Consider the following 14,119-nt stretch of genomic DNA (forward strand, 5'->3'; position numbering starts at 1 on the left):
TAAACATATGAAAAGAAGCGTGCACAAGCAAAAAGAGTAATTCTTAGGAGCAGTGAAAACCAATCCAGATATCTTGTTGACTTCATATCGACTGTCACATCATATTCTTAAAACAAAGAAACCATTTACTTTAGCCGAGGAAGTTATTAAACCAGCGTTGCAAATAGTAGCAGAGGAGCTCCTTGACAAGGAAACTGAACGCAAGTTACAAAGCATACCTCTGTCTGATACCACTGTAAGCAGAAGGGGATTTCATATGGCTGAAGATTTGTTGGAACAACTTTTATATAAAATCAAAAATGTTCTATGTTATGGGCTGCAACTGGATGAATCAACTGATATAGGGAGTAGAGCACAACTGCTTGTGTATATAAGAATTCCTGATATTGATTCATACAGCATTGTTGACGAATATTTGTGTTGCCTAGACTTGGATGTGAGCACAACTGCTGAACAAGTATTTAGTAAGCTCAACGAATTCTTGAAAGAAAAATAAATACCATGGGAAAAGTGTTGTTCTCTAACTACAGACGGGGCAGCTGTGATGACTGGACGCTTTTCAGGAGTTGGTGTTCGTGTCAAGGCAGTTGCTACTAACTGTGTATTAAAACATTGTATTATTCATCGTGAAGCTCTGGCTGTAAAACCGCTTAGTTCTGACAAGCAGAGAAGAACGGAACTAGAAATGGTTTTGGATATAATTGTGAAAACAGTGAATTACATAAAATGTGGTGGTAAAGGCAAATCTGCAAGAGTTTTTCAAAAAGTATGTGAAGAAATGGAGTCAGATAATGTCACTCTTTTGCTGCATACAGAGGTGCGTTGATTATCTCGTGGCAAAGTTTTGGCTCGGGTGTTCAAATTAAGACAGGAAATATCAGTTTTTCTTGCAGAAAAAAAATCATTAATATGCTACCAATTTTCTTGATCATGAATGGGTTTGCAAACTGGCATATCTGGCTTCAATATTCGATATGTTGTCCACACTCAACACCAGCCTTCAAGGGAAAAGATCAGATATATTTTCCCAAATTGGCCAAATTGATGGCTTTAAAAGAAAATTTGACTTCTGTTCTGGGCTAATAAAGTTTCAAAAAATGATTATTCTCCTTTTCGGTTTTTGAATGAATTTCTAAGTGAGGACTCCGAAGTTGAAGATACAGCTGAAATAAAGGAATTAGTGTTGGAGCATTTGAAGCTATTGAGGAAAAATTTCAACCGCTACTTTCCTGAAGAAAAATCTGAGATTTTCCGTTTGCGAAAGTGGGTGGTTGATCCTTTCGTTTTCCCTTGCCAAGAACATGAAGAACTCCTGGATATCTGCAATGATATTCATTTGGAGGAAATCTTTGAAAAAAACTGAAAGGAATATTTTTGGATTTTTCTGTACAAAGAAGGGACAGAAATTTCAAAGGAAGCATTGAAACTATTGTGTCAATTTCAAAATACCTATTTGTGTGAAACAGCATTTTCTGCTTTAACAACAATTAAGAACAAAAACAGAAGTTGCTTGAAGGGTGTCGATATGTGTATAAGAATTGCATTAAGCAACGTTGAACCACGATTTAAGAAGATTATAAAAGATAAGCAACAACAACAGAGTCATTAAATGTCTGACTTTATAACTTTTGTAATAACTGTCTATGTTTTGAAATGTCTAATTATTTTTTGAAGTGTAACAGTGCAATAACGAAATATTTAATTTTCTGACCAAGCAATTCGTAATTTGTAGGCTAATTTTTTTTTAGTGGGGTTCCGTGACAAACGCGAAAGCACATGAGGGGTTCCGCGTTGTCAAAAAGGTTGAAGAGCACTGTGCTAGACTGCATATTTCACCCAAAAACAGTTCAGAGTTGGCAAGACAAGCTGAATAAATTATCAGTGATGAGGCAAATTATCAACAAAAGAGTGGCACCCTGTTGGCACAACATGTTTCATAGATTGGAAATCATTGTATTTCCTCAATTTGATTGGAAGATGGCTTGAAAAAATAGGAATCCATGTAGTGTCGCCTAAGTTTGTTTGTGACCGCTGTGGCAGATCCTCCCACTGTGCAGCCTCACATAATGGGACCTTGTACAATACCTTTCCACTGCTTCCATGATTCAGGCCTCTAAGATCATGAACCGTGGGATCTCCAGCTTTCTTTCCAGGTCTGATACTCAACAAGCATCATCCATCGCTTTTCATAAAATTACTGTTTTGCATCCTCTGTACATTGTTGGGATGCGGTCTGATCCAGGCATTCTGGATGATAATTTTGTAATCCCTCGTCGTAAAAATGTCGTATGCTAATTTTCGCTCGATAGTAGGCTACTGTGCATGCTATCGCACTCAATTTGAGTGTGACCAGCCACGAGGTACTTCTGAGTAATAGTGATGCCATGCTTCCATGCAAGGGCACAGTAGGCACTAGAAACATTAGAGTTTCTATTTTGATATCCATACCCATCACTCCAAAAAACTATCTCCTCCAGACCGGGGCTTCCAGAAATTACTCGTTCGAAATGATTAAACTGCAAGAAAGCGAATACTTCCCTGCGTAAATCACCTTCTGTTTCATTCCAAATAGAGCAATAAGCATCTTTTGATTCAAGATTGAATAGTGTAAAATTGTGTACCTGCAGCTTGGTTTTATAGTACATACTGCTTTGCTTGCCTTAGTTTTGGGACACAGATGTACAGCCCGTGAATCCATTGTCCATACGGATTTTACTGTGCTAGCGGACTCTTTGTCTTTCGTCTTCTCATATCAAGCTTCATTCTTCAACTTGATATGGTCATCGCATTGTTCCTTGGTAATATAACTGTGTTTGAATGAAACACACACGTCGCACTGATCCTTACGTGGTATGAACAGAGCACCCGGCAGCCCGTTGCAACCAGTTCCCCTGAAGCTGCATGTTTCGATCTTATTGGACCACAGTGGACATGGAGCTGGCCAAGAGTGTGTGCGTAGCCCTCGCGTAGTTACGACCACCTTAAACAATCATACAAGCGAATGGCCTTTGTCTCAATTTAGACCCGGGCCAAACAAAGCCATGATATCACGGGTAATGGGGGCAAACTTGGCAAACTTGGAAGAGTTGGAAGCCTCCAGCCTGGTTTCACACATTGGCGGCGGATCTATGATGATCGTCTCCCAGTGCCTTTTGCCCACGTCTTTCCCATCATAACACTGGGCCTCCAAAGCCACATACGACATCACCATCCAAAGCCAAATTCAATTTGAAGACAAACCAATGCTCTGACACGAGCTGGAGCCGACGATGAAGACGGAGGAGCTCTCATCATGAAATACTTCACTAAAATAGGCTGTACTTAATGATCGTAGTCCTGATGATTCAGCAAGCTCTTTGTCTTGCCGATGAAGTTGGATTATGGTAGTTCTAGGGTACAAGAATTTCTTCGTTCTGTGCGTTGTGACCTTTCTACAGTAATGGGAATCTACAGTAGGCAAGTCATTGAGAAATTTCGCCAAAAAGTGATTTTTCTTTTTTCCCATTTTAGCACATTTACCTACACATAAAAGTCAATTCAAACGTTTTTAAATCTTTATTTTCCTTCTCCCATCAGTGAAACTCAAGAATGATGGCGAAGAACCAGCAACGAGCTTATAAAGTTGCTAAGTGTGATATTAAGCTGAGAATTAATTAAGTATCCAACAATGGCTTTCTACAAAAACCTGCCATGGGTGCGAGAAGACTCCGAGAAACGGTGCATTGAGAAGATCTGACCTGTATCGCAGTGTGAGGTGATAAGTCGCGCTACCAGAGTGCTAGGAAAATGAAGCTTTTCAAAGGAACAGAAAAATAAAACAGATTGATTTAAGTAGGGTACCGGTAGTTTCTTGAAAATGTCCAAGATTAAGATACATAGAATAGAAAAAACATAATTATTTTGTGCTAAATTAATCGTCTAGACTTGTGATGAAGCGGAAGCTCTATTTCTGTACAATTAAGATCGTCGTCTTCTGACCATCTGCTCTGTTGGAGGACAGCTTTATTTCCAGCAAACGATTAAAAAGATTTGTAAAATGGCCTAAGTCATGCGTTTGAGTTAGGCCATTTGACATTTTTACGAAAATACCACTTTCTCGTTAACGTAGGTCTTGGAAAATTATATGGCAGATGCGCTACATTTTAGGGACCCACAAAACACTAATATCTCAATTTCGTCAAAAAGTGAGTTACGCCATTATTTTATTAGTCTGACGATATTTTCTTCACTAGTGGCACCAGTAATTATTGAAGATTGTGAAGATAAACGCTTCTTTGCAACTTTACGCCAAATCACTTCTTTGTGGTATCTGCATGAAACTTGTGATTTTGCCATTTTGTTTTCGTTTTCCGACTTCACGCACAGAGACGCCTTTACTGTAACTGCTCCTATTGACACTAGAACTGCTGAGATTTTTCACAACCTAAAATAACAAGCGGTAGCATATATAACCGTTGTTTTAAATTACCGATATTGTTCATCGTGTACAATGTTTCATAGTGTTTCACATGCGCAAACGTATCAACATAAACTTCCTTAAAAAAAACTATTTAAAACTCATCGATGTTCTGTCCAGTTTTAAAAACCAAAGAAAAACCATTTACTTCAAAATGAAAAAGGGTTAAAAATGAACGCTCCGTACTTCTAGTCAGACTCGGACAACTAGAAAATTGTAGTCGTATAATTCGATGAATTAAAGCGTAATGTCGGTAATTCTAATCGCACTTGGTAAAAACTTGTTTAGTTTAATTTTAGTTCTAATATAACCTCCGGTTTTGTTAAAAATTCTACTTTGTTCAACGGTGTTTTCGGCAAATGAACGAAAAGTGTGCTCTTGTCAAGCTCATGCAAGGAAAATGCAACGAAACGATTAAGATCAAAGTGTCATACTGTCAGCGAAGTCATGAACTACTTCACTAATTGATCAATTCACCAATGTTTCAATGTGGTTTTGGTGCTATGATGGTGCAATGACTCTTTGGTCCAGAGTTGCTTAAAGATATATAACAACTGCGTCAAACTAATTCTAATCTAGTTTAAATTCTACTTTAATTTGTTGGAATTTGGGTAGCTATAATTCTAATCTAATTTTAACTCTATTTTAATACGAGCTGTTTTCGTACGCGGAAAGCACGTCACGGGCTATCTTAGCCCCTGCTAATTAATCGCTAATAACAGGAGCTGTAAAAATCACAGAGCCAAAATACTTTACAAGATAATAGCCATGTGTATTGTGCGTATAGAAATTAATTTTTTTCCCAACAAATTTATTGATTTAACACGTTTGAGATGAAAAGACGTCAGAAAGTCGGTTTTTATTCTACTTTCCCAAAAATAACTTCAAATTGAAATTTTTTGAATTATAACATAAAGCAATGCTAAACTAAACTAAATAATTACTTTTTCTCATAAATATAAGGCATTTGTGGGCGTTTTTACAATTCAAAGTAATTGCACTAACATTTATATTGCACTAACATTAAATTATATATATCTAGCTTTGCACGAAAATGTCTAGCCACCTGAGATGAAATACTTACCGTATTGTGAAGGGCAGGAAGGTAGAAAAATGACCAGTGTACTGTAGGTTTAAAAAATTTCCAAAAAGCAAAAAATAAAAGTCAAGAAGTTTCACATTTCAAGCATATTTTCTTCTGTGAAATATTTCACTACTAGAGTGGGGCGTCCTCATAAAGCCTCGTGTCGCTACAGAAAGGGTTAAAAAGGTAAAAAATTCTAGTTGTCCAAGACTACTTCTGGTAATATCAAGCAACGCCTACAACATAAAACATCAAATTATTGTTTGTTTTTGTAAACAAATGTATCGCCTGATCTGTTCTCGTCTCTTCAAATGCTTTGCCTAAACTAGGCACCGACGGCCTCAGATGGATATGTAGTCTAACTGTTCTTTTTGTATGACCTACGAATACCGCTATCGCTGCATTGGTAAACATATCGCTGATATTACCCTTGGTCTAAACACGTGTTTTAGGTATCATCTCAGATAAAAACAGAATATTTGCTTTCCAGATCATGACCAAACTTAACAAAATCATGTCTGGGACCCCGAAAAGCGAAGGCTTCGAAAAACAATACCTCTCCGTCGCCACCCGACTTCGCCATGAAGTGATGTTTGAACCCAAAACAAATAAAACCCTCCACAGGCAATTGTCAAATGAGTTGATGGTTGATCTAACAAATAATGCAGCAAACCAATAAGGACAAGCTCATCACTTGCCTGCCTGGTGAGTTCATGATTTAATGAATAGAACCTCATGTTACCACACACCAGAAATATATCTCAGCGATCAGATTAACATGTTGGTGTTTGTAAAATATATGGGCCAGTAGCTCACACATGAAATGTGTGCAATGAAAGTGTGTTTATTTAATTTGTGTAATTAACTGTCATCATTGATTTTTTGTAACAGTAATGTTCCTGTAATAACTATTGCGAATAATATTTTCAATGTTTGTGTTTCTCTTACCACTACAGACGTAAATTGCACGCAGATGTTTTGTAATAAATCTGTTTTTAATGTTTTATTTTAAATAATGCAGAGAAACATCTTCTGGAGAATTCGTATTTACATCTGGATACATTTTTGTACATTGGCTGTACATTTTTCCATCAATTCTACATTTTCCCATCAATTCTACATTTTCCCATCAATTCTACATTTTCCCATCAATTCTACATTTTCCCATCAATTCTACAATTTCCCATCAATTCACGGCATGATCAAGAACTAAGCTGAAGATGTTGAAGACTGCTCGATTAAAATCAAAGTCAATTCTACCTGAATATTTGGCAAACTTACATGTGATGTATTTGAACTGTTGTCTGGTCGAAGCCCTGCTTAATTGCAACGTCATAATTGTGTGTGTGTGTGTGTGCCTTTGGTAGTTCTGTCGCACTGCTGGTTTCATTTCAGTTGTTCATCTGAAGTCGTAGAGTAGTGAGCAGTGGCAGTTATTTTGCAGAGCAGATTTGTTAAAGATTTTCATGTTAAGTGATAGCGTTTAATTCTATAATAATTATGTTTATGATAGTTCAATTAATATTCTATTTGAATTTAGACATAGCAATGGTTCAATGAATTAAAACCTTTCAAGATCTATAAATATTTATCAATACATTACGTCACTTATTTTTGTTTGTAACTTTATTTCCATTTATCAACCACCATGAGAAGAATGTTAAAATCTGTCTACTTTTTTAATTTGTAAATTAAGACCAATTTAATCAAAAAATAAAGAGCCAAAATGTAGATACCAAACTCATGTTCATGGTATCTACATTTTGGGCTCTTTATTTTTTGGTTAGATTAACCAGGCGTTCCAACCATTTTGCTCCTAAGAGCAATTTGTTTTCAAATGATCATTTTCTCTTGAATATGTTAAAATGTTTATATACAGGGTGAGAAACTTGAAGTAGCTATGTGCATATTTACCAGTTATGTAACAAGACAGACCATGTGCGACATAGAGCTACACTTAGCCTACATAATTGCAGATGGTTATTGAAATTTGTGTAAGTTATAAAATGTACCTAGCAGTAGGTTTAGCTTTGGCCTGTTTGGTTTAAAGAAACTTTAATGTCTTTGATAAATTTTTATTCGTTTATTAACCTAACCTTAATATGTTGAAACAAGCTTACAAGATGAGTAAATTTTTCCTCACTTGTTTACAATAACATTTGTGGTATAAACAACTCTTAATCGGCTGCAGACATTGCGTGTGTATATACTGTAAATAGTAGGCCTACACATTATTAACCATAATAAACAAATATTAATCTTGGTTGTTTTTCTGAGACAAATACTTAGCAGGTTGGCAGAATGATCATTCCACACTGCTTGAACCATAGCAACACACATAAATTAAATTTGGGTTAATATTTATTTAAAAAATTACGGTATTGGACAGCATGCCGGAAGTGCTTTAAAAACAACAGACAGAACAGAATGGAGGAAATTCATATGTGAGATCGCAGCTGATCAAACATGATGTTTAATCTGTTGAAGAATAAGACAAATGATGTTAAAGTTACTGTTTTCATTTAAACCGCCAGCCTCCCACAACGCTAAGACGTGAACAACAGAGCATTGAATTATATTACGGAGACTGTAGGCTATTATTACCATGCTAGAAGTCTCATTGCAGAAGGTAGTTGGCAATATGATCCTTTATAGCTAAAACAAATTTCCCAAGACCCAAATTTAAAATTTCAACGACTTAATCTAAATTTTCAACTACATCTGGCAGAATTATGAAAAGAAATTGTTCACACGTGAAAGTTTGCAAGTCTCATCATAATTTTTTTTTAACCCTATCTGTCAATCGTATGGAAACTGCCCGAAGAGCACGAGACGGGGTCTTTTGGGTCCGCCCTGATTAATGGCTTATAACTCAGCCGCTAAATGTCGCACATTTGAGAAAATTGACATGCACAAGGGCGAATGCTTTTATTTTTTATTGTAATTATTTATCTTTGAAACAAATGCGTAGTTTTTGTATTCTGAATACATACGCTGCTAAAAGCACGTTTTTGCTGGCATTTAGTCATTTTACTGCCAATTTTATTCGTTCGAATTTCAATTTCGATAATTTGTAAACGTGTAAAAACAATAATTTGAAAAAAACATTTTTTCCTGCTATACATACAACATTGTCATATTCATACTACATAAAGCGGTTTTGAGATTATTGCAATGAATTGCACTAACAGCTTCTCCACGAGCTGGCAATCACAGCTACGGATGCAGAAGAGTATTTCTCAGGACTAATAAAGATGAAGGAAACGTACAACAGCTATGGCTTACCCAGGCAACAAATTATTTTTTTATATTTATTCAACGTCTAAAAAATAATTTTCTGGTTGAAAACTCGACTACTGAGCTGGCAAAGTAAAAGTAGTTGATTTTTCTTTTCAAGAGATAAAATTTATTGCTTGGTAATTTTACGTCAACATACACTTTTCAATAGCCGTAAATCGTGAAAAAGTCTGTATCGCAAGCACTTTTGTGCAAGAATGCTTTGTGCGACCAGCTCAGTGGCCAATTGGTTTCGCCTTCGGCTCTGGTGCTAATAGATCTGAAATCGATTCCACGTCTGGTTAAACCGAAAACTTAAAAACGGTACCGATTGTGTTCATTCGTGCACAACACAGTGAGGATGTCGGGTTATAATGTGATGACATCGTAAACCTAGTAAAAAATTATAAATGAACCCTGTCGCTAAAAGACCTTAGCTGGTGTAGAGCGCCAATAACTAAAACCATGACATAGTTATTGTTAAATGCTTTGTACACAATAGCAAATTGCATTTGGAGTAATGATAAAAACTTTGCTGATTTTTTTCTTTATTTGAAATATCCCGCTTCTCTTATTGCATCTACATATGACTAATTGTTTTTTGGATCGCTTTGGTTTGAATTGTAATTGCGATAGAAGCGCTTATTTCTCGATTCGCATCTGTTTCTCTTCTTGTGAAATCATAGAGTTTGATAGTGGCTATGGCAAAACAAATACGTTTTTATTCTAGACACTGTACTGTTGGATGCATCAATAACACACAATTTCACATTCACAGGAATGACGCTTTTGACAACTCGACAACCAAAGTTTCTCAATTACAGGTTGCGAAGTAAAATTCATATGTAGGCTACACACAGCAGGGTGAAGACAATTATTATTATATGTAAATATGCTGTTGTTTTTTTTTTAAATAGCAAATTATAAAATACTAAAAAGCGGATCATTCCTTGTTATTAAATTTTGCTTTTCATGTTTCATGACAAGTCATTTTAAAAACGGGTCATTTTTTTAGCTGATATCGTTCACTGACGCTACAAAAGTGCCTGCATTCGAATGAAGAGATAAATTATACTCAAGAGGATTAGCGCTTGACAGAAAAAATTTTAGTGCGTGATTAATGTGACTGACTCGTCTGACCTGCTATGAATCATTTCAATGTCGATTTCCAAAAAATATACGAATTTAGACAAAAGGTCTGAAGAACCTGTGACAAAATGCTTATTGTGAAACACAAAATGTTTCAAAAATAACCAAATCAGGTTTAAACGATGCGCAAATAATAAAAAGTAAAAGTCAAGAATAATCAGCGTTTTTGAAAAATCCCTTCTATATAAAATTTCAAAACTAGTGGGCGTGGCCATTTGGCCCTGTCTGATAACAGGTCGAGTTAAAATACATAATTGCTGTAAACCATAAATTTGTTTGATTTTTTGCAAGTGGGTTATGAACAGTCAATTTTTCTCTGCAAACGTTTTAAAAATTAAAATATGATTTAGAGATTTGTAAGATATTGTAATATTCCGATTTTAGCTTTTGCCAAAGTCTTTTCATGAATCGCACGAAACTGCTTCGTCAATTGTCGACCGTTCGGGCGTCGTGCTCCTTTACAACACATTGCGCCTGAAATAGAAAAAAAATCGAAAATCCTCAAAAATTGAAAACAAGTTCTTTATTTTAAGTTCATTCAATTTTTTAATGAAATCTTTATCAGTTATCTAATGCTGAAAGGTGGTTTGCTCATAGCTGCCTTTCTGAGGGAGCAGAGATAAAGACTCTATACATCATGAGCAACTAATGCGTTGTTTTGTCGTGTAACTCATACATCTCGTTAAGATAGTGGTACAAAATGTTTTACCTTTATATCCTTCACCAGTTATAGTCCAAATAATCTCTTTAATCAATGTCAAAATACTCACAACTTTTATGACCTTACTCACCCAGGCCAAGAAGATCGCGGCAGTCGCGTTGACTTCCCTTACATCATCCACAACCAGGTTGACCACCAAGGGGTATGCTACAGCGATGTCTTCAGCGCAAATGTCGACCAAGCGGCGCACGAAGACGTTGTACTTCAGGCCCTGCTTCCCGCTCTTCCCGAGGAGTGTCTGGATGTAAGTCCATTCCTGATGATGAGAAAGGGTGGTTAACATGAGCATGTTCTAACTTGATGACATCTACTAACCGGTTTCTATAGCAACGGGATCATTACACAAGTCTTCTAATATTCATTTATATCTTGCAATACTGTAGAATACTGTAGATTGACTACTGTAGATTGAGTTGTAAACTATGTGTCGGAAAGGTTTGGATTCTTTAGCAAATATTTTTACAACATATCAAGAGGGATCGAGGAGACGTTCCGATTGTTGACGCCTCAAAGAAGAAACTATTTAGATTAAAGTATTTTACATATTTCATTGGAATCACAGTTCACCTCAAGCTGTTTCTTTTTGTAGCCGAGGAGAATGTAAGTCGCCTCAAAAATGTTATGGACGACCCCAGGAGGAACGACGATGTTTCGGACGTCCAGAATGCTCTGAGCTCTTAATTTGTTCACAGCAATTTTCTGCTTTTCGAGCTCTAAAAGATTTTCCATTAGATCGTTGGCTCGCTTGATGTAGTTGTTCAATGGGGTGCTGCAGTGGGAGTGAGTTTGCTTCAAACTTTCTATTGAAGATGAATGAATTCTTTCCAAGGCTTGTCGTATTTTGTCTAAATTTTTTTCTTCAATTGAATCTTTGAGTTGATCTAATAATCCTCTTCTGAGAGGAGGAAATACTTTTGAATTCCTTTTGGACATTTTACTGGAAGTTAAAGATGTTCCTGAAAATGAGTCTAAACTTCTTGCAGAGATTGACGCCGGGCTTGATCGAAGTGATCTAAACACAAGAACACGCTCATGGTTATTTTTTGCAGAGTTGCACAACACAGCAATAGAGAAAGCAATTAATTGTGTGATTAATGTCCTGCTCTCACCAACGTGGTTTGCTGCTGGGAACTTTATTTTTTCTATCAGTCGACTCTACTTAGAACATTTATCGCAAACCGGTAGGCTACATCTTATCACGTTTGTTGTGAGTTTTCAAGTTGGACAAGCCTTTCTTAATAACATTAACTTTCTCAACATCCTCCGTTCTTTTCCCACGATTCGTTGGCACATTCTCTGGAGACAAGCCGAAGTAAATTGTATGTAAAATTGATGATTAACTAAATTCAACTATTAACAAAAGAAATTAAAAAACGTGCCAAGTCAGTATCTGAATGTCACAAGTTTGTGTCCTGTCTAGTTTAGTAAATCCTGTCTCAAATTTAGAACCTTAATTTTGGTCTTAGGCACTTTTCATATTCCACTCTCATTAAAGAAACGCGATTTCGAAATATATTTGATAATTTGCGCGGTAGTTTACTTATGCTCAAACTGTTCAGTTATAACATCAAGGCCGATCATGGCATAACTTATCATCTGGCTAAAGACGGGTAGCGTTAATCATAAGATCAGCAAGCCAGGTTGTAAGAAGATTTCACCTGTTTTCAGAAACGTCGTTCGAGTGGTTCCCATGTTTCAAGTCATTTTCAGTACGTTTCGCCAAGTTGATCAGATCTAAGAATTCCTTATCGTCAGGTTGCCACTCTAGAAACATCGGGTCAGAATCAATGCAGTCAATTGTGTGGACCAGAAGATCTCTGTCACCGCTGGCCAGCGCCATCTTCAAATCACTTTTTATGCAGGAAACCTGAACAGAACAAAGTTTAGTTGGATAAACTACTGCGTGGTTGATGATAGATGCAGTTTGTTTTTTACTGTAGCCTATTTGTTTTAGTACTACAGCACGTATACATCAGTTTGGCTGCACAAGTTTATAACTACAACAAAGTCAGCCGCCTCAGTCTTTCGTTCCGCCACCCACCCTTTCGCCACTTCCCCACCCTTCAGTCACCTTTTTCAGCCGCCACCCTCACGGGAATAGATGATAAACTGGTGCTTAGCATCTTTTTGTAGTATCCAGGTTTAGGCTGCGCCAGTTCGTTTATGGTTTAGATTAAGTGGACGGAAACAAATGAAATCGATTTTCGTGTCCACTTTTATCCATGCCATTGTGTCCTGCCAAAGGAGCAGACGCATGCTTTTAAGAGGTGTCGAACTGGCGTTCCTTTCAACGTCGTATACCATGCTTTCACCACTATTATTATCCTACTTTTTATTTAATGATCATTTGATTGAAAAGAACAAGTTTAAAGTAATGATGTTTATGTGAAAATATGACATGGCTATATAAGTTCATTGTCAAAGTTAGTTTTCCCACCGTTTTATCGCGATCCTTCATCTTGTTGAGAGCTTCATAAGAGTGTTTAAGTTCACCTTCCGGGATGGCGATGCTCTCTGCCCTATCCAACTTAATCTGAAGCTTTTTCAAACAAAAAGAAGAAGCCGTAGGTTTGCTGGATATCTCAGTCAGTACTTTCAAGTCGTTCATTCCCTGCAATGGATGATGACGTGTTACAACTTTCAGGTCGTCTGTATTGTCAACAAAGTTGGTACAAACCTGCTCCTGAAATTTTAATGACTTTCGACAAGTTGTTAACAAGTTAGGCATAGGCCAATGTGTCTGCATAGAATTCTTTAAGTGAGAACCTGTTTTTTAAGTATTTGAACTCCACTATTAGATCAAGTTGAAGATGCACCTTGTTATCCCAGAGATTGCTGGTCCGATACACAAAGTAAGATTCCTAGTCCGCTTGGTTTTAAATGAGAAAGTATCATAATTGCCTGGTTGACATTTCTCTTAAGAATTAAACCATGTCATTTAGAATGTCCCAAAGGTTAAGCCTCTCGACCCTTTGGCTGGAAACTAAAAAGGCTCAATGGAAGAAGATTGCAGGTATACGGAGCAAACTAAGAGATATTTCTTCCACAAAGGTGGAAGGAATATACAACATAAACAGTTTATAAAAAGTTTTTAACATAAATAGTTTCAAACGTCCAACTGCCTTTCATAGTACAGTCTACCATACGCAGGAATTAAAAATGGAATAATTTGATAAGCAAACTGTTCACAGTTGATTTTGTTTATAAACACTTAGTTACTTGCAAAGTTAAACCGTTCTGAAATAAACTAATAGGGTAATTCAGGGCAAAACAAGTCGTCGGGTAAAACCGGTCAGTTTGATTTCAATCAAGCAAAATTCTTCCTTTTGGAATAAATACACTCAAAAATGCTTTAGCGCACTTAGTGGGTTATTTGTGATGTGACACAAAACTACTGTGCAATTTTGATTGCTGCCTTGGTCTAGGCTGCGAA

At 36.6% G+C, this 14,119-nt stretch overlaps 2 protein-coding genes across 3 annotated transcripts in view; one reads left to right on the forward strand and one right to left on the reverse strand.

The window, feature by feature from the left end:
• LOC145769256 (uncharacterized) overlaps positions 1-14,119 on the forward strand; it is a 195,889-nt gene that overhangs the window by 22,871 nt on the left and 158,899 nt on the right. Inside the window, exons 12-13 of one of the 2 annotated variants that reach the window (XM_082580839.1) lie at positions 6,031-6,245; positions 6,562-7,788. The exons of the other annotated variant lie outside the window; for it this stretch is intronic. Of the exons in view, the coding sequence (XP_082436965.1) occupies positions 6,031-6,219 (189 nt within the window). The 3' untranslated portion in view covers positions 6,220-6,245; positions 6,562-7,788. Of the gene's footprint in view, positions 1-6,030; positions 6,246-6,561; positions 7,789-14,119 lie in introns of those variants that run through there. 2 annotated transcript variants of the gene reach the window in all.
• The window catches only part of LOC145769255 (uncharacterized), a 196,861-nt gene continuing 193,055 nt past the window's right edge, over positions 10,314-14,119 (reverse strand). Inside the window, exons 21-25 of the mRNA XM_082580834.1 lie at positions 13,124-13,297; positions 12,345-12,553; positions 11,254-11,698; positions 10,757-10,942; positions 10,314-10,439 (exon numbers count right to left, since the gene is read on the reverse strand). Of these exons, the coding sequence (XP_082436960.1) occupies positions 10,392-10,439; positions 10,757-10,942; positions 11,254-11,698; positions 12,345-12,553; positions 13,124-13,297 (1,062 nt within the window). The 3' untranslated portion in view covers positions 10,314-10,391. The remainder of the gene's footprint in view (positions 10,440-10,756; positions 10,943-11,253; positions 11,699-12,344; positions 12,554-13,123; positions 13,298-14,119) is intronic.

Source organism: Aplidium turbinatum, chromosome 4 (assembly GCF_918807975.1).
Source record: "Aplidium turbinatum chromosome 4, kaAplTurb1.1, whole genome shotgun sequence".
Classification (NCBI taxonomy): Eukaryota; Metazoa; Chordata; class Ascidiacea; order Aplousobranchia; family Polyclinidae; genus Aplidium; species Aplidium turbinatum.